The 19,376-nt window shown below is 34.8% G+C and overlaps 1 protein-coding gene across 1 annotated transcript in view; it reads left to right on the top strand.

Annotated features, from left to right (window-relative positions):
- Window positions 1-773: 773 nt before the first annotated feature.
- The window catches only part of LOC115307413 (lipoxygenase homology domain-containing protein 1), a 117,993-nt gene continuing 99,390 nt past the window's right edge, over window positions 774-19,376 (top strand). The window contains exons 1-10 of the mRNA XM_029959374.1: window positions 774-812; window positions 1,911-2,088; window positions 3,721-3,852; window positions 8,303-8,505; window positions 10,829-10,906; window positions 11,788-11,877; window positions 13,845-13,977; window positions 14,213-14,364; window positions 16,640-16,794; window positions 19,230-19,288. Coding sequence (XP_029815234.1) covers window positions 774-812; window positions 1,911-2,088; window positions 3,721-3,852; window positions 8,303-8,505; window positions 10,829-10,906; window positions 11,788-11,877; window positions 13,845-13,977; window positions 14,213-14,364; window positions 16,640-16,794; window positions 19,230-19,288 — 1,219 coding nt within the window. The remainder of the gene's footprint in view (window positions 813-1,910; window positions 2,089-3,720; window positions 3,853-8,302; window positions 8,506-10,828; window positions 10,907-11,787; window positions 11,878-13,844; window positions 13,978-14,212; window positions 14,365-16,639; window positions 16,795-19,229; window positions 19,289-19,376) is intronic.

Raw genomic sequence — 19,376 nt, 5'->3', positions numbered from 1 at the left:
CTTAAATTTGCTATTATAAAGCAGACTGTATCTAGCCAAGTGTCAGAGGTTTGCAAGCTAAAAGAGTGATCCTCTTCCACGAGGTGGAGCTCAACTACAGCTTAACAGGTAGGCAGCACTTGACAAGTTCTCCTTCACTGCTCTCCTGGGACGAGTGATGCCGATACTGCAGCTGGTACATGCAAATAGAGTGGGCTGTAACACAGGAAAGATGATATTATAAACTTCCTAGTAGAGCTTCGAAAAATAGGAATGTAGGTACACGCGGGAGAGTTGCTGTTGAGAAGAGACAAGTTCCTTAATTTGATGCACTCCTTGTGCTCTGGGTGTTGTGCTGCGCTGCTGAGCAAGAAAAAGCAGGGAAGCTGCTGAGTAGGAAAGGATTTCCACTATTCTGGTTAGTGCCTGCACAGAAAGCAGCAAATGTTCAAAGACGGGAGGTATACTTGAGTTACTTGAGACTAACTCTTTTATGTTTTATACAAGAACATGCATGAGTAAGTGCTTAAAATAAAACAGTAGGAGCAATATCAGTATCACAGTTTAGTATGGAGAAAGGCTGTGCTATTCACAAAGGACTTCTTGCCTCTGATGTAAAGGGTGTGTTTCATCATGGTGCCATCATTCTGCTCAACACAAGTCTCTGCCAAGCTCTGTCCCTTAGACCTGATGGGAGCTGCAGTGGAGCAGGTCGGAAGCAGCAGGAATCCTACTGGAAGGTGCATAAAATTGGCTCTGGACTCTGTATGTTTGAAAGTGTGAGAAAACCAAGAATGTACCTGAAGATCAAAGATGACCAGTGTGATGGAACAGTAAGTAGTTCTTGTTTGTATTTCCCTCTGCAGGTAGTTTGAGTAAATTGTTAGTGATAGGAGAGAATCTTTTTTTACTTAGTTGGATAAAAATGGGATAAAACTTTTTTCAGATTTAAAATGTTTCAGATATTTTCCTTCATTTGTCCAAGAAAAGATAGAAAAATATAGCAAGAGAAGCTGTCGGTGTCAATATGGCAGTTGATTTTAAAGATCTGATTATATTTTTAAACTATTGAGGATGTGGATGTAGTTAAAACTTATGTGCTGCAAGATAAATGATGAAGATAAAACCTATTAAAGAATAATTAAGATGTAAGTAAATGCATACTGCACTGACTTTTAAAGTGTGATTCTGTTCATCTAAGTTAAAATTCTCATATTTCTGTGAGAAGTATTCTCGCATCATTTTTTTGGGAGTTTAAGATAAGTGAGTATGAAACAGAGCTGTGTAAGTACTCAAATGTGAGGTCCATGAGAGTTTTGTCATTGACTCCAGTGCACTTTGTTCAGAGATTAAAATATTTGATCCATATTTTGAATGTAGGCTTTGCAAGTATCTTATTTTTCAGCAATGCTTTCACCAATGGATCAGGAGGTCTGGATAAAAAGAGGGTTTGGGTAAAGGTTTTGAAATTAAACTTGTAAGTGCTATGTACTTGAAAAAAAAGTTACATCTATTTAATGGATGTTATATTATGTAGCATTACCAAATCTGTGCTATCTATAAAATCTGTATATAAATATCATACGTTTTCTGAAATAAATGTTTTCACGTTCCTTAATCCTCTGAAAGTTGTTGAAGTGGGAAACTCTTTTGAATATATCCTAGAATTTGCCTAAATTCTAACATAAATCAGAATGCTTTCACTTGGTCCTTCACTTACCTAACTTATGTGATTAGTCTTTCTGGTCACAAAGGAATAAACAAGAATAAGGTGCAGGTATGCATGTAATAATGTAGCATCTTGTGAGGAATGTAAAGTTAATCTGAAATGTTATTGGAAAGTAGTAATAATTAAGACTTAAGAAACATCCAGCTCCTGTAGCCACATGAATTCGATTGTTTTATTTATGTTTTTGTTTTCAACTTCTTAGGGCACAGGTGATGAATACTGTCACTTTAAAATTGAGAAGAATTTGGAAACTGGATCTATAAGTCTAGAATCAGTGCAAAATAAAGGGATATATGTTGGTCTCCTGCCAGATGGCCAAACTAAACCAGTCGTTAACACTGGAGAGAGAAATATTTTTTTCTACCCACAGGTCATCAAATGTATGTGATTTCTCAATGGTTTGTAGTTTGATTTAGAGATTAGTCTTTCTAATTTTCTAACAAAATTCAAAGCAAAAGTGTAAAAGTTATGTGGGCACAATTTTCCTTGTTGTGTTTCAGTAATTTTAAAAGTTTACTGTATGTACACTTAATTTCTGCCATGTATTTAGTTATCTTTACTTTCTTTTTATAATAATAAATTATGCAGAAGATATCAATAGTTTTACTAGTAGATTTTTGAAAATGAGAATCGAAATAAGTGAAAAGATAGAGATGGAGTTGATTTCTTATGTGTATTCCCCATTCTGCCCACAGATTATGGAAGCCTGGGGGATGTTGTCTTGCTGCCAGGTGTACCATAGTCTTTCCTGATTTTATAGGGGAATTAGTAGTCTTTCAAGAGGACCTACTTGGCAATGTTCAGTTTCTTTTTTAATGATGTGAAATATACTGTAGTCCCCCACACTAGTATATTCATTATGCCATTCTTCTGTCCCATAGTCAGATTTGAGAGCTATTGTGGTCAAAATGCTTCCTCACTGGGGAGCTCACCTTTTCTAGTCAACTAGCTAAGACTCAGAAATTATCTCTCAGCACACTCTGGGTCACTGTCCCTGGATTGCCTGCTTGTCTTCTCTCCTTCAAGAGAATGAAGTTTCTAACTTGGTGAAAAATTGGTTACCAAAGATAATCAGCTAACTGAGATTATAACTGCAGGGAGTGCTATTCTACATAAACCATATTCTTATCTGGTGGACATGACTACAGAGATCAAGAAATGAAACATCTCATGGAAAGGCTAAACTGGACATCAGTTTGAAACTGAGGAGCTGGTCAGATTTTTTCCAAACACAAGTGGAACAAGCTTATCCTGAATGCAAAGAGAAAGTATCAAAACATACAACTAGTCTTACTAGTTGCTCTATGTGTATTGTGATCAAGACACAGAGAAGCCTTATGAAAGTCACTGCAATGGCATTCCTACTGTTCAGTCCCTATTTGCTGCAAGGTGAAAAAAATATTTTGATCACTGTGTCCTCATAGAAATTAGGAAATTATTCTCCCTTGTTAGATTTTGGAAGAGCAGTGTTTTTGATAGAAATGTCACAAAATAAAGCTAAATGTTACTTTGTTACAGGCTTCAGCTCTTCTGAATCCTTGTTGTTCAGTAAAAGGAATATAAAAAGGAGCTAATATTTTCTATGACAGCAATAAATATTTTCTGTTTGCTTCATCTTAACAATATCAATTTGCTTCATATTATTCAAATGGCCTTCAGCAGTTTTCATTTCAGCATTCCCACTCTTAAGAAAGGAAACATCGTGGAGGTGGAGAAGTTTATTCTGAGGAAAACTACATTTTAACAAGTCATTTTATTCATACATCATTGTTAAATTTTTACTTAGATCTCCAAAGCATGGAATGGACTTTAATTGGCACGCCTGATTTTTTTTCCACTTCTTGTGGCATTCTGCTAACAATAAAATCCTATTGCTTCTAGCTGTGCAATATGTAGAGAAAAGATTTTGATATCTACTCTGTTGAATAATAATGAGATCTTTTAGTAGTTTCTGAGCAAGAAAAAGCAAACGGCTTGTAGCTAGTGACAGAATTTATATTTCATTGTTTTAGTTGGCCGGGAAGAACCTATGGGAACCTCTGCAGCACCCAACCAAGAGAAGAAAGACTTCAGAGAATCTCAGCTCCAACCAGGAAAAGCCCAGAAGCTGGTATCTCAAAGCCCTTCAACTTCCCCATCCTCCAGTAAGTGACAGGTTACAAACTAGTCGTGATACAGCGTGGTGTTAAGCCTGCTTTCTGTACATGCTTGCAGACACTTATCTCAAGAAGGACAATGAATGACTTTTCTAGATTGTTGAATCATACAGGCATACATGCAACATAAACAACATTGTCAGTCGTTGTTTTTTTAAGAGGATATTTGAATGTGGTTTATTGAAAAGGCAGCAATCAGTAAATTGAATAACTTTGCATTACTTTTTTTTCAAGGAACTAGTAATCTATCTGAGGACTATTTCCATGGAAATTAAGGGGTTGTTATGGTGCAGAGGCCAATTTAAAGCTTGCTGAAAGTAATGGAATATTTCTTGTTTATACTGTCTCGCACACTCATGTTTTCAGCTTTTTGGTTCACTGGAGGAAAGAAGATGACTTTGGTTCATTGCATTATAGCTTTATACCTATGTTTTGGCAGGTTGGAACAGATAAACAAAGTTCTGGTCATCCTTCTGGAGTGATGTGTTTTTCTAGAATAAACTGCTTTCTTCTTTAGCTACATATTGTGGTTTAGAAGTAGCATAAAAGGTCTAAGACAACAGTTTTAGACATATTCATCATCCTAGTAACAAAACAAAATGTGTTTAAGGAACTACACAACTAAACAAAACAGGGAATGAAAAATCTCTTAAAGAGTGAGGATGGTTAAATTCCAGACATAGGCGTGAATCATTATCAGTTACTGTTATGTATTTCTGGCAATGTTGTTTCCATTTTTAGCTCAAAACCACCCACTTTCTAATCTATGAGACTTCATGTTGTATCACTGTGTCACTAAGCCTTCCCGAAGTGTTGTGGGTTGTCAGCAAGTGATGAGATATGCTGTGCCCGAAACACATGGCAACAATACACAAGCCATTTAACCTCTTTTCAAAGCAGCTGGATGTTTTTAGGGTTGGATACAAAGGATCCTTTTATAAAAGCAATATCTGCAGTGAAATTGGTTACATAGAGTCTATAGCACTTTGTAAGTAGTTTTTCTGGCATTCATAAATGTGGACTCTGCTTGTGCTAAATAAATAGAAATATCAAAGGTACTCTGCCCTTCCAAGAAAATGGTCATTTTTAGTAAGATATTTTCACTCAAAATACTTTAAAGGTAACTATCTTTTGATATGTACAGCTGAACCTTGCTTTTTAAACTCATATTCATTAAATTCTCATTTGCTTTTTTTACTCCCAGTTAGCATTTGAAAAAGGGTGATGTTTGTACTGAGTATACAGTCCAGCAGAAGGCTTAGCAGTTGAACTCAGGGTAAATTAAATCCATCATTTTTATGTCTGTGTCTGCTAACCTGTGTTTTGGTTTCTGTTTTCACGAATAATAATTGATTTAGGATTAATTGAACTGGAAACTGTGCTACAGCAGTTGGGGCTTCTCCTGTTGCAGTATGAGTGCAATGTTCCTCAAGAAACTTCTTTCACTGTATAGAGAGGATGTCAGGTCACAGCTTCTACTTAACAGCTCAGGTGTCATTAGCTTCCATGACACAAAAGCAGTCTGTGACCTCGAGAACATCTCTGTGGTTTGGTATTAACAAAATGTACCTCTGAGAAATGCTCTCTATATCCTCTGTGTTCCTTTCCTGTATGCCTGGTGTACTATTAGATGCTGTTAATTTTTTAATATATTTTACTTACAAGAACAAATAAGAATCAAATAAAATCTGATCTCATTTCCACTCAGTTAACTTTGGAAAGAATGATACACAGGTATAATAAAAATACATCAACTTTATTGCCCAAATTTTTGCTCTAGAGATTAATTTTTCTGATGGTTCATTTTAAAAGTGTCACTCAATCAAATGGTATTCTGAGACAAAATAATTTTCTTTTTATGTTAGATTTAGGATAAGTAAATTTTAAAAAAAGGTTATTTTTATGAAATAATGTGTGAAGGGTTGTGACTTCATCATTCTCATGCAGGCCTATCAGAATGAATTTTTATTGCAATAGATTTACAGCATGGTGTCATGAAGTGTGTAAACTCTCATGACTAATGCAGGGTAACCATCAAATCCTCTTTTCAGACAGCAATATTTTTAGCCTGTAGCAAATCAATGCAACCGATTTCCATTTGTACGAAGAGCCAGTAAATTATGAGGCAAAAAGCATTCTAAGTCTGTGAACTGTTTATGCATTAAAATTATTCCAAGTGGTAGTAGTTTGAGGTTGCAGTAACTGCTTTGGGTAGCAGTCACCAGAGTATGGAATTCTTGTCCTAAGCATGTGGAGTAGCCTGGGATTCCTTATGTTTCTTGAATATCTGTGCATTTTATGAACATTTTAATCTCTTTGCTGTAAGAAAGATGTGGTTTTAGATAGCTGGAAGGAACTCTAGCTTTCTGAGTTACAAGTAAGAAGTTAGGTAACTAAAGTTATAGAAAGTTGTATAGTCAAATTCTCAAAAATATTTGTTATACTAAAGCAATTACTTTGTTGTAGTTCTGTTATTTCAATTTTTAAGAAGAAAGAAAAAAGCATTTGGTTAATATCATAAAAGTGTATTTGAGGAAATTTAAAGGGAACATGAAATATTGAATCAATGCTTCTTCACTTACCCAATTTGCTTCAGCAATGATTCATCAAGATGTGGGATTTATTGCTCATAAAAGTTTATTAAGAAGCAAGTCTCAAGGATTCAAACTTATTTTTTAATGCTAGCAACAAAGCAGAATCAGATAAATTTTGCAAATTTCCATCATAGGTATTGCTTTATTTTTTTAGTATTTGTACTGGGCTTGGCTGGGATGAGCCTTATATTCTTCCTAGCAGTCTGTCTGATGCTGTGTTTTAGGCTGGTAACCAAAGCAGTGTTGATAACACACCAGTGTTTCAGCTGCTGCTGAGCATCACTTGCAGAGCAGAGTCCATCCATCTCTGCTCACTCTGCGCTAACCCCAACTGACCAGAGATATTGTCCCTTATATTGTCATGCTCACAAATAGAACTGGAGCAGAGTTTTTTCAAAATAGTCATTCCTCTGGGACTAGTTTGGTATCATTCTACTGTTAGTGAGTGATAGCTTTTGCATAGTTTGGGAGTTTTGTTTGTTTGTTTGTTTGGTTGGTTGGTTGTTGTTGTTGTTGTGGGTTTTTTTGTTTTTTGTTTGTTTGTTTGTTTGTTTTCGGGTTTGTTTTTTTTGGTTTCTTTAGATTGTAGGTTTGTTTATTTGTTTGTTTTTTCCTTTGATGTAAGGGCAGTTTAATAAGTCAAGGGAAAAACTCCATCCCAGAGAAACCTAGTGCAGTATTTTAGTCAAGCAAATAAAAAAAAAAGACTCTAATAGCAGTACATGACTTATGTAGCGCAGCAGAAACATGCACAGTGATGTTTTGGGAATTCTTCAACAAATTTATACTGGTGGCATATTAAAAAGTCTCTTTACAGTCACATGAAAAGGACTTCTCAAATTGAACAGTTTGGGAATCCCTGGAGGACACAGTATATAGACAATGTGTAAGTTCATCTTTTCAAATTTAGGATTTATACCTGCCTCCCATGTCAGAATAGACTATAAATTCTTGTCAGCAAGTACTCCCTTTTTTGGAGAGCATTCCATGGTCAGTGGTTTAGTTATTCAAAAGTACTGTTCCAGCCAAACTCCACTTTGACTAGAATACTCAAACCCAATTCCTTTAGTCTAACAGAATCTGTTTTTTCATATCTCATATGCAGAGGTATAATTTGACATCTCTGCATATATATATATTTCTCTTAAAGGCAGATAGAAGACCACTAGGTGCTATTCTAAAGGAAAGCCTATGTTTTCCAAAATTATATTTGCTCAGCCGTTAAAGCTGTGAAATTTATTCATAAAGTGGTTCTGTGCTGTTGTTGTCTCATTCATGTACAGCCTGCCTTAGACCAAATGTTGGCACTGTATGCATAAGTATGGTTAGGCAAGGATATATTGAGCTCCTTTTTGATTTATTTTACAGTATTTAGTTAATATTTAACTTGAAGAAAGTTAATTTCCTGATTTTTCTTTAAAATTCGAAATGCAAATTGTCTCTATTCCCAGATATGTGACTCTGTTAATCATGTCCCAACACAAGGTATTAGAGGAGTAATTCTATTAATTTCTAAATGCCAGACTAAGGAATCAGAAATGTCAATTTAATGGTCATAGTTCTGCATCATAGCATCCTTACTCTACTTCAGAATATGTTTAAAGACTATGATGATAATGCATGTGAGAGATAACTTGTTATTTTCCAGTTGATTCTTGTTGCTCAGCTAATCAACACATTTTGGTCTAGACAAGAAACATAAATCAATCTTTTCAGACTGTCTCACTTGCCATGAAAAAATACAATCCCCCTGCTGTTATGGCCTCTTTATGTACTGAAGTTACAACAGCGACTGGAAGTTTCATGTCAATTGTCGTCTCCCACAAATATTCTGTATTTCACAGAGGACATGAGAAATTTCCAAGGTGGTGAGCATTCCCTTCCTTCAGATGATGAATGGAAAGTGTCAATACTGACAGGAAATGCAGGAACTGAAGCAAATGTTGCTCTCTGGATATATGGAGACAGAGGAGTAGCTGGACCAATAACTCTTGGCGAGGACAACAGGAAACAGCTGTTTCTTCCCAGGCAGGAAGACGAATTTCAGGTAGCTAATGAAGGCTAAGAACATTATTTTAATGTAGACCTTTCCAAGGATTATTCTGTCATGTGAAAAGAAAAAATGTTTTTCTCCTATATATATATATACTGTTTAAAATAAATCTGTATCTAATCTCCATGAATTGTGTATTAAATCAGCTTGTTATATATCGTAAGCAACATTGAAGAAATACGCTTTCTTTTAAAGCCCCTCTCTCATATAGTTGACCAAAGGAGATAACTGCAGAAGTACATTGATTTCTTTAAGGCAATTAATTTGAAACTAGCTTTAAAAACTATTCATTTCTAGACAAACCGTGCCTGATGTAAGACTAGTATATCATTTAGTAATTAAATCTTCAGGTATACAGTTTTCAAAGCATACTATAAAATGTATGCTGTGGAACTGGTTCAATTAAGGAAGAAAACCCTTTTTAGAGCTGCCATATCATAAATGACCAAAGGGCCAGATTTACCCATGGAACAAGTAAGAGTCCAATAAAAACTACATTTGATCATGTCAAGAAAACTCAGGGTTTATGCTATAATTTAAGGATAACCCCACCTCTATTGTAATGAGGAAATTGTGTCTAGGTAGGCTGAGAGGAAATTACCAAAGGTATTAAAATTTATGTTTTACTTAGATCTTTCTGTCTGAGAAGCATGTAACATTGCTGTCCTCAGCTAACTAAAGCATAAGTTACATTCTTCACATTTTTTTTCTGCACTCCTCAACTCCTCTAATAAAAACTTGGCACAACCCAAGATTGTTAATGTCAATAATATTAATAATAATGCTCTCTATGAATAGGGCATAGGCAGGAAGATAACCTATCATAAAGTTCATTTTCTGAGCATATAGGCTATATATTATGATCCACAGTCAATCTTGCTCTCCTAATTAGTAAATAATTTATAAGCAATTTTGGGTAATGGCATGTTTGCAAAGTTAATCCATACATTCTGAAGAGATGGACCAATTTCTCTTCTCTAAAATAGATATGGTCCATTATGGCTGTGTGCTGCAGATATTGATCTTGTGAGAGAGCAGAATTTTTCTCTCAGCACCTGGAGCTACTGCTATGATTCTTTACATCACCCTGACACTATTGCTTTCAGGCAGGAAATAGCAAATGTCACTGAAATGCTTTTCACTCTTTAGTCTGAAGTAGATAAAGAAAGAAAGAAAAGGCCCATGAGTAAGAGCTCTTTCTTCTATTTTTTCTCTTTAAGCTTTTTTTTTTGTCTTGTACTTGTTTAACAGAATAGGTCTTGAAATGAGGATAGGAATGTAAGACAAAAAAATTTTCATCTTCTTCTTACCATTTCCATAAACTTGGTATGTTTTCACTGATATATTCTAGAGCAGAGGATACCAAATTTTATTTTTCAACATAGTCAACTTAATTGTAGCTCTGGCCAGGAGTTATAGTAAGAAAGCAGTTTCTGAAAAGCTGTAATAAGACAATTTGGAATCAGTGTAAAAATCTTTAACATTTCACTTTATCAGTAATATGCCCAACTATGAAAAATTTGAGTAGAACTATCTTGAGGAATGAAAACCATTCATATATGACCTTCCCTTTCTTACCTTACCCATGTAAGTAGTCATTGCCTGTCTAATCCTTCTTAGGATTGTGCATGAGAAAAATCAAGCTTACCAGAGTGTGTCTTCTGGAAGACCTCTACTTGTTTGAGGCAGAAATCACTCATTTCATTCTGTCAAAGTCTGCTACATTTTGTTTTGTGTTGATACATGAAATTATCATGTAACTCTAAGTTGTCATGTACGTCTAAAGAGGGATTCATTAGAATAAACAGACAATATGATAACATTGTATATTCAGTGAATACCTGCTCTATGAATGAGAAGACCACATCCCATATTATTGAGAACTGGGTTAGTTTTTTTGTGAAATGGGGAAAAAGACAATAGCTGGTTTTTCAGTCAAGCTGAATATATACCCTTACTTTACCACTGCTTTAATCCCAAAGTCTCCGGGTCACCTCTAATAAGATTACTTTTAGAGAGAAATATTATGCAGCATAAGCAAGGCTATCAGAATCTGACTTGACAGAGTAAAGCAAAGTTAATTTTTTAATCCAGAGGTAAAGAGAGGGAATATATTGTCACATCAGTGTTGCATTTATTTTGTTAATGAAATTTTGTTAACGAAATTCAAGTTGATGTAACAACTATACCAATACAAATAGCAGGTGTTAAACCCACAGATTCTTTCTCAAACAACCACTGAGAGATTTCAATATGAATTTCAATGTTCAGGAAATCGAAGTTAAAATTGTTTGATTTCAGAACTCTTTGACTAAAGCATGGCAATGCTGTCACTATAATGCAAAAATTTATTATACAGAAGCGCAAAAAGCCAAAAGCTGATATAGGAAATGAGGTAATTCTGACCTCCAAAAAGAGAAGAGCACTTTTCATTAGTAAAGATAAAGACTGGGTTGATAATGTGCTAATATGTGTTTCTAAGAGAATGAAAACAATTTTTGTACAATGTAAATAGGATGTAAATGATGGAGAGGAATAGGCTGTTACCAACTTTTTACGAATAGAATTATTATTCGAGAAACAGCACGATAACACACTTTTCCTTTTGTAGCAGTACCTTACAAAAGATCTAAAATTATTTATGTTTGCTTTAAATAATGGTTAAACTTCAAAGTGGGCGTTCATTTGAAGTTTTGAAGATAGAGTTGCTACTCTATGTTAGTTTTCATAAGCACATATAATGCTTGAAAGTACAAAGAAAATGTGAATGAATACAAATCATAGTCAGAAGGAAAAGGTAGTATTGGTGACTTCCAAAGTTCTGCAGATGTTCTGCCAGCTTTTGGGAGCTTACTCTTTTTATATCCTTCATTTTGACATACTAAGGTTTATGGTGATATTACTGTGTTGCATTATGAAAGATTTGTGACCTGTAGTTTAGGGGATATAATTTTGTATTCCTCGTTGCTCTCATGAATGACCCTCACCAACTTTTTGTACTCTTCAAACTTTGAAGAGTTCAAATCATTTTCCTGGCAAGCATTGTGGTTCCACTAGGCTATGTCTGGTCAAACTGGGGCTCAGGCAGAAATCTGCTCAGACAAAACATAAGCAGTCTCTTTTCTGGATCCTGTACTCCAAAATCTGCCAATCAAATATTATGTGCTGTTCCTGTACACTCAGATGCTACCATGGTTCAGAGAAATCTCAAACCAATGCAAAGAAATATATGTAATTTTATGTAGTTATACATTGTATTGTTCTGACTTTATTCAGGTTGAAATAAAAAGCATTGGGAAAATCTACAAGATAAGAATTGAATTTGATGGATTACCAAATGAACAATCAGAGTGGAACTTACAAAGGGTAAGATTTTTTTAATGTTGATTTTTTTCCCATTTTAATAATTTTTATGTGAATTAAAGACCCATCTTTTCATAAAGCCATAGCTTCATGAATCAATAAATGCTGATTGGGATAAGTTATTATTGCTTTGTGTTCTTAGACTGCTTTAGAGATGACAAAAACACTGACACAGTCCATCTCCTAAGAGATGGAAATATGTAAGATTATTTTGCAATTATTCCTAATTCATGAAGACACCAATTTTATTGTGTCTTTTATTGCTGGGCTCAACCAAGTTTTACTTTCTCAAAGCTTGTTTGTACTCTTCAGTGTCTGTTTTAGCTATAAATTCCAGTTCTGAAAGATTGAAAATGATGCAGCAATTATTCCATGACAACTACATGCAAGGAATGAACAAGGTTTGCTTAAGAGTAGGCTAAGTAACTTCTAATGGGCCCCACCACAGCTCACAATTATGACCATTTTCAAGGGAAAAAAAACTTGCTAATTTTTTTCAATTGGGTGAATTAAGTCTTCTTCTTTGTTTTGTTTTAGCTCTATTTTTCTCGTGTTGTTTAGGGATGCTCACCAGATTTAATTTATGAGAAATTCTTGTTAACACTGACACCCATATAAAATTTATTTCAGAGCTGGGATAAATATTTGTCTTCTGTTTCTTTGAATCTGTAAAGGAAACAAGTTTATTCTTTGTCATTTGAGTAATCTTAAAAAGCCTGTTTAGACAACCAGAATTAGACAGTAATAACAGATTTTTTTACATTAACATAAAGCTCTCATCTGTAACTGTACCAAAATTGAATGTAAGTATAAATATTTCAGTTGCTTAAATGATTGCAGGAGTCCTACTTTCCAGCCTGGTGATTACAAAATATTTCTTTAATATTTTGTTCCAAATTTCATGGGGTAAGTCTGGGATTTCAAATACTTCTTTTCACAGAGAAAAAGAAATCATGTTGAGAGCTGTGTTTTTCTGACAAAGCAGTTAATATTTGCAATTGTTATGAATCAGCAGGGGGAGCTCTGCCAATAAATATTGGAGATTAGGAATCAGTGCCGCCAAAGTATTTCATATTAGAATAAATACATGCTTTGGTGTTAAAAGCAGTGTTCATTTTACTTGAAATAATATTTTATTGGAAAACTGAGAAAAAGGTATCTTTTGCTCTGATTTCCTAAGTCTTAGAATTTGGATATAAATACTTGTTTTCATAATTTTGTTTGCAAGGCTTATGCATATTATATGCATACTCGAAGTACAACTGCAGAAAGATAATTTTTGGTACTGCTTTCCTTTTGGTAGTCAAGGCCTATGGAAAAAACCTTTAGTAAACATTCTTGTAATTCAAGACTAATGAAAACTGTTTTCATAGAAGATAGTAATGACTTTTAGTTATAGGAAACAAGTAAGACAGCTATCAAAATGTACATAGGCAAATAGCTTGAGAATTTGAATTCTAATCGTCTTCAGAGGAATATATAGAGGGTGGTGATACACAGGTTGTCTTTTTTTCTGCTGTGAAAGAGCCAAATATAATACAAATTGATTTAAGATTTCAACATATCCTCTACTTGCCAAATTTCAGAAGGATGTAGATGATGAGTTTCATCCTGTTTTCATTTTAAAATAAAAAATGTGTCAATCTTTCCACATCTTCCAAAAGCTCAGTCTGACCTAACATCACCTATCAGAAGATTTTCAGTCTTCAGTACTCCAGGCAGTGTTACATAGAGACGATTCACGGACAGAAATCAGACTTGGTAATATTTCTAATGGCAAACCCACAAATTTCAGTTACAGATTTCTTTGTTGCAAAGTAGCAGCCAAAATAAATATATTTTGATACTGCAATTTGTGTTATTGTTTTCTGAGATAGAAAAAAAAGATGTACAAACCCATGTTTTGCTGTTGAGAAGCATGGCACTGAAAAGAGTGTACTGAGTCATAGCTGGAATTGCTTCTTCTCCAGGTGACGCTGCAACATCTAAAGAGCAAGAAAACACTGAATTTTCCAGCAAACACACGGTTATCAAAGAATTGTGATGGCAGAGGATTTCTCTGTGAACTTCCAGTAGTGGAAGCTGGAAAACCTATCTATCCAAGTACGTGTGTACAGTTATGTATATACTAATCATCTGGTTTTCAACATTAATGGTGTCTGAATTGTGGTCTTAGCAGTCTTAAAAGCAGATAGTTGGACTGATTTCTGGAGTATATTCCAGAAAATTAATTACAAATCAGACTTGCTGGCATTGTTATCACTAAGCTATAATAGTGAGTAAAACTAATTGTGATTACATGTAACTTGCATTTTCTTCTTTTGGTTATTTTTGGAAGTTGTTTTATACCATGTTTATGTCTACACCGGTGACTCGGAGCATGCTGATACAGATACTGCAGTTTATTTGTGCATCTATGGAAAAAGAGGAGATTCTGGTCTACGACTTCTGCATAAAACTGGTATGCCAGTGACATTTCAGAGAAGAATGGTAAGTCTGAAATACAATTTGCTTAGCCATAAAAGCATAATTAATAACTTATACAGGTCTTAAACAGGTTCCTTATTAAAAAAAAAAAGATCAGAGGTTTATCAAAATAAAGAACTAAGAAAAATAGTCTTCTACTGATCCAGGAATTATTAGAATGAATAAAAACACAGGTAGGAAAAAGGAAAGAAAAATTATTTGAGGCTCCATCTCAGGATGATGAGAAGAGCTGCCTATGAATTTAAAACATATCCTTTCAAGGTATGATGAGTTACAGCTGGCTCCAAATACGTGTACAGAAATTGTTCCATGATGTCAGATCTTAGTAGATCTGTTTGTTATTTATTTCTTTTAGTGTCTAATAGTGTAGCTTTAATACAGGAGAGATCTGAAGTAATTTTTCTTTCAATTAATTATGTCCTAGCTCCTCCATAAATAAAATATTTTTATCAGCCTGATTTTCTGCAGTATGGTTGAATTTCAGGAGCTACTAAATTTAATGTTAACTCTACCAGTAGCCTTCTTGTGACCTTCTATCAAGCCTGTTTCTTCCTTCGTGAGCTATTGAGGATTAACATTTGCATGTATAACCAAGAGTATCAAGCTGTTATTGGAACACTTACTTACAAAACAAAAAGCAATCTCTAAAATTCTAAGAATAGTAATAACCCACTGGGAAACTTCAAATGTATCTATACTATTTTAAAATCTATATTTTATGCCATTACTAATGTATGAGAGATAAAGTTCTATTGAAATTAAAATTCAGAATTTAAGTGGAATTTTCTGGGGGGCATTATTCTAGCCAGATTGATAGTAAATTCAGCATATTATTTATACAGTGGCTAAGAGGAATGGTTCAAAGTGCACTTTGTTATGGAAATGGGTGAATGAGACAGTGGATTGTTTAGAGCAGCAGAACAGGGACTGGGATACATCATTTTATGGCAGAGGCAGTTGAGTGCTGACTTGAACAACTTGATTTCATCCCTGCCACAGATATTCTACATTATATTGGACAGATCACCTAAAATAAAGCTTTGCTGAACAACCACTTTTTTCATGCTTATCTTTTGCTGAATAACCTGTTTAATTTTTTCTGAAGAGCCATAGCTGTAACTGAGATTCGTTCAAATAGAATTCTGCTCTGCACCTAGGAAGCTTTTTGAAATGCCAATAAATTCACCACTCCGTTTCTCAGTTGAGCACCCAAAGCACTTTGCATCTTTGGCAGCTTTTGGCAATAAACTCTGTGATTTAACTATATAGGTAAATTGAATTAATACGAAGATGGCCTTTCAAAAAAAACCACCACAGATTTAACATTTATAGAAAACTGGGGTGCTTTGGAAGAAGTTCAAAGGTGAAGTCATTGGGGAAATCAGTTCTGCTTCACTGAGCTCTTTGGGTGATTGCTGTAAATAATGCATAGAGTCATAAAGATAATGAGGATAAACAGAAATACTGAAAAACTGCAGTCCTCCCGTGCACACGTTGAGGCAGGAGTCTTTCAGAGAGAATAGCTTGTGATCATATATTACCTATACACAAGGGATAACTAGTGTTGCACAGGCAGTCTCAATTCTGCCATTTGCCAAGGACTGAGAACTTTATAGGTATGAATTTTCCAGTGTATTTCTTTCCTTCATTTTCTTTTTACTGAGAAGAGTGATCTGGACCATTACATTCAGAGAGAGAAAGCTGTACACTTTTTACTGTGGCAGAAAATCATCAACCTGAACCTGAGCAGCTTCATGCTCCTATGAAAACAATCTTTTCCAACTGTAAGCACAAACCTAAATGGATAACAAGGGGAGAGTGGCATGTCAAATTTCAGTTTCCTTCAGCAGAATAAAATGTAAATAGAGGAGGTGAGATAAAAAAAGAGAAAAGGATGAGAAAGTGTGTTTCAAATAAATATCAGCAAGGGAAATAACAGCTTCGACTCATTCTTACCTAGAGAAGAGTAATGGAAATGGCAAGGTATTGAAACAATATTGAAGGGTGTGTGCAGTGTTTTGGATGATGGCTGAAAAAAAACAATTTATTTGGGATTATTACTACAGCTTGACTTCAGTTGTGATTTCTCATTTACTCTGATATGTCACTAAATGACATTTAACTTTTCAGATCCAAAATGCTTGGATACAGTCCAGCTGTCATTAAAACCAATGGGAATCTGTACATTGTGAGAGCTAATCAGGCTTTTAAAATATGTCGGTTTTCAGCCTGCCTTAGTAGTGGCAAATTGCACAGTGCTGTCTCCTCTGTCCTCCAGGTCAATGTTTTTGAAGTGGAAGCTGTGTCTCTTGGGAAGCTGCAGAAGGTGCTGTTGCACTGTGAGGCCAATAGCAAGCCCCAGTACTGGTACTGTGATAAAATCGTTGTCAGAGAAGCCTCCAGCAACTCAGAATATGTTTTTAATTGTGAAAGGTAGTGTTTACAATAATAATCTTAAATACTCCTCAGCACATATTACTAAAAGTGTTATGTCAGTCACTGTATTAAATGTGAGTTTTTTGGGGAAAGACAAATTTGGATTATTTTGCAGTTTCATTAAACCCATAACATGTGTTGTTCCAGAACAGATTGCTTCAGTTAATGTGCTGTATGGTCCATAGCAAAGGTTAAATGCTTATACAGCGTTTATGTCACTAGATTGCAGAGTACAGCCTTATCAGGATCAGTGCTGTAAGTGTGACTTACCTCTCAGGAAGGAAAGATAAAGCACACAAAAAGGTTCTAAATTAAGTGTGTTTCTAAATGGGAAAGAAAACAGATTTGCAGTGCAGAAGTAGCATTCACTTTCTTTATGAACAACAGCATAGCTAGAGAGAGAAATGTGATACCCAGAATTATTTTGTGGTTGTTCCATTTAGGTTATTAAATGAGCATCTTAAAAGTCAATTGAGAAATACTGAATTTTGCATGTTTGGAGAAATATGGTAATCCCACATTTAGAGTTTCCACTTTGCAGTCTATTTCATGGCTATGTGCATCACTCAAGAGAAATTAAGGAAGCGTAGAGAAACAATACGACTATGTGACAAGGCACTAGAGTAAATAATATTTAATTAATAATATTTAATAAATGCAGGTTGCCTAGTTATTTTGTCTGGATTTTAATGAATTTGTGATATAACCTTGAACAGTTTCTTGCAGCTCTTGGTGTCACATCCTCAAAAATAGGAATAAAGATGCTGTGTCACCTTGGTAAAACTCTAAAACTGAGATTTTTCTTCGATCAGTAACATATTTTTTAAATAGTAGTATGAGACTGAGGATTTCTCTGGACTAGATTTGGATGCAGACCAGCTGTTGTTGCTAGCTGGAGTTGCTAACTTTCTAAAAAAAATAGGTAAAATTTCCTAATGGAAGTTCTACAGAGAAGTTAGGCCAGCTTCCTACCTCAAACACAAAAAATCAACTCTGTGTCATGGCTGTCCTCCAGTGGGTAACATGGCTTAGGAACCATGAATGGCAGACACTTTGCTGTATTAATTCTGTGGTAATTAACACCAGATGTTGATCAGCAAAAATTATTCTGTGATAGACACTGCCAAAAAGAAACAAAAGTTGTGGGTTTTTTTCTAACTTTTCTACAAGGAAACACTGCCACTGAAAAGGGGTTAAAATAGGTCAGTGGTGGGGTGAGGCGTAGCTTCCATGTTGGCAAAATGTGAAGCTGAAAGACTGTGCTCTGTTCAAGAGGGAGGAAAGCTTGGGCTCTTCAGAAAGCTCTTTAGTTTATTAATGTTCAGCCTCACAGTTTTATTTTACATAGGTGTTTTATGATCCAGGATACGAACAAAGTGCTGTCTTTGTTCTCATTTATCCAAGGAAACATAAGCATTTAGCTATCTTGAAAATCTGATATTAGTTTCTGAACATCCAACAGCTCTTACTTGATTTCAGTTATATAGTATTTACTAGTTACTGACACCTTTTAGCATTTAGGATTGCAGAAAATGCCTGTGTGATCAGGTTATAGCAGAAGTGATAGAAATAAGTAGTTGACTAGTAAAAAATTATTTCTTAGGGACTGGTGCTTCTATGGATTGGCCAGCTAATATTTTCAAGACTAAAAATAAGGAACCTTCAAAAGTTGTTCTGGACTTAACTTGTCCAGCTTATACTGGAATCCCAACAGGCTTCATAGGAGACAGAATGCTTTAGGTCATTCCTAGAGAGTCCATGGAAGTGTACCGAGGAAACAAAAAACAGCAGCCCAGAAGTTTGCTGCATTTTTTTTCTGTAAAAACCAGCTGATCTTATACCAAACAAGAGGAAGCTAAAACTGTTGATGATCCATATTCTGAATAACAAGGTTTCAAAATTATCCATAGCCTTGAGTAACATTACTAAGAAACCTAACAAATGTTTGCCTTGATTTGTCTTTTTTTTCAGACTCATCTACCTGTCCCCAATTTGTAGGAGGAATAAGAAAGAGTAATATTTGGTTCCATCTTTGTTTTTAACACTGAACGGTGATTTTAAGAAATAGTGTGATAGATACATACAAATTATACTTACTACTAAATCCATAGTACTGAAGATATGTTCTGTGCCATATTCTTCTATTTAGCTATAGGAACAAGTACAGTAGTGCCACATGAGTCTCCTAATCTGATAGAGGTGAATTTTACAGTTACAAAGATCTTATGTTTGCACAAATGAAATTCTTTGTTGAGCAAATGATTTCTATTTTAACATCTATCAAATCTAATACTAAAATTTTAGAAGTAGAGACCCTTTGCTGTTATATGTATTCAGTAGGAAAATCAGATGTGGATCATTCAGTTATATGGTAATATAGTGGAGAAAAATTTGATTCCTACCTGCTTTCTTATTTTCTTTCTTATTCTTAGGTGGATTCCATTTATGTCCCAAGGTATAATCCAATCAGAAATTGAGCTGTACCCTCAAGGTAAGGTTTATTGTAACTTTATGGAAATAAGGACAATAATTTGTAATTTTTTGCCTCTGAAGAAATCTGGGCTGAAGTTACACTGTAA

Source organism: Manacus vitellinus, unplaced genomic scaffold, assembly GCF_001715985.3.
Source record: "Manacus vitellinus isolate BGI_N305 unplaced genomic scaffold, ASM171598v3 scaffold_1_pilon, whole genome shotgun sequence".
Lineage (NCBI taxonomy): Eukaryota > Metazoa > Chordata > Aves > Passeriformes > Pipridae > Manacus > Manacus vitellinus.
This window is presented reverse-complemented; position numbering and strand designations above follow the sequence as displayed.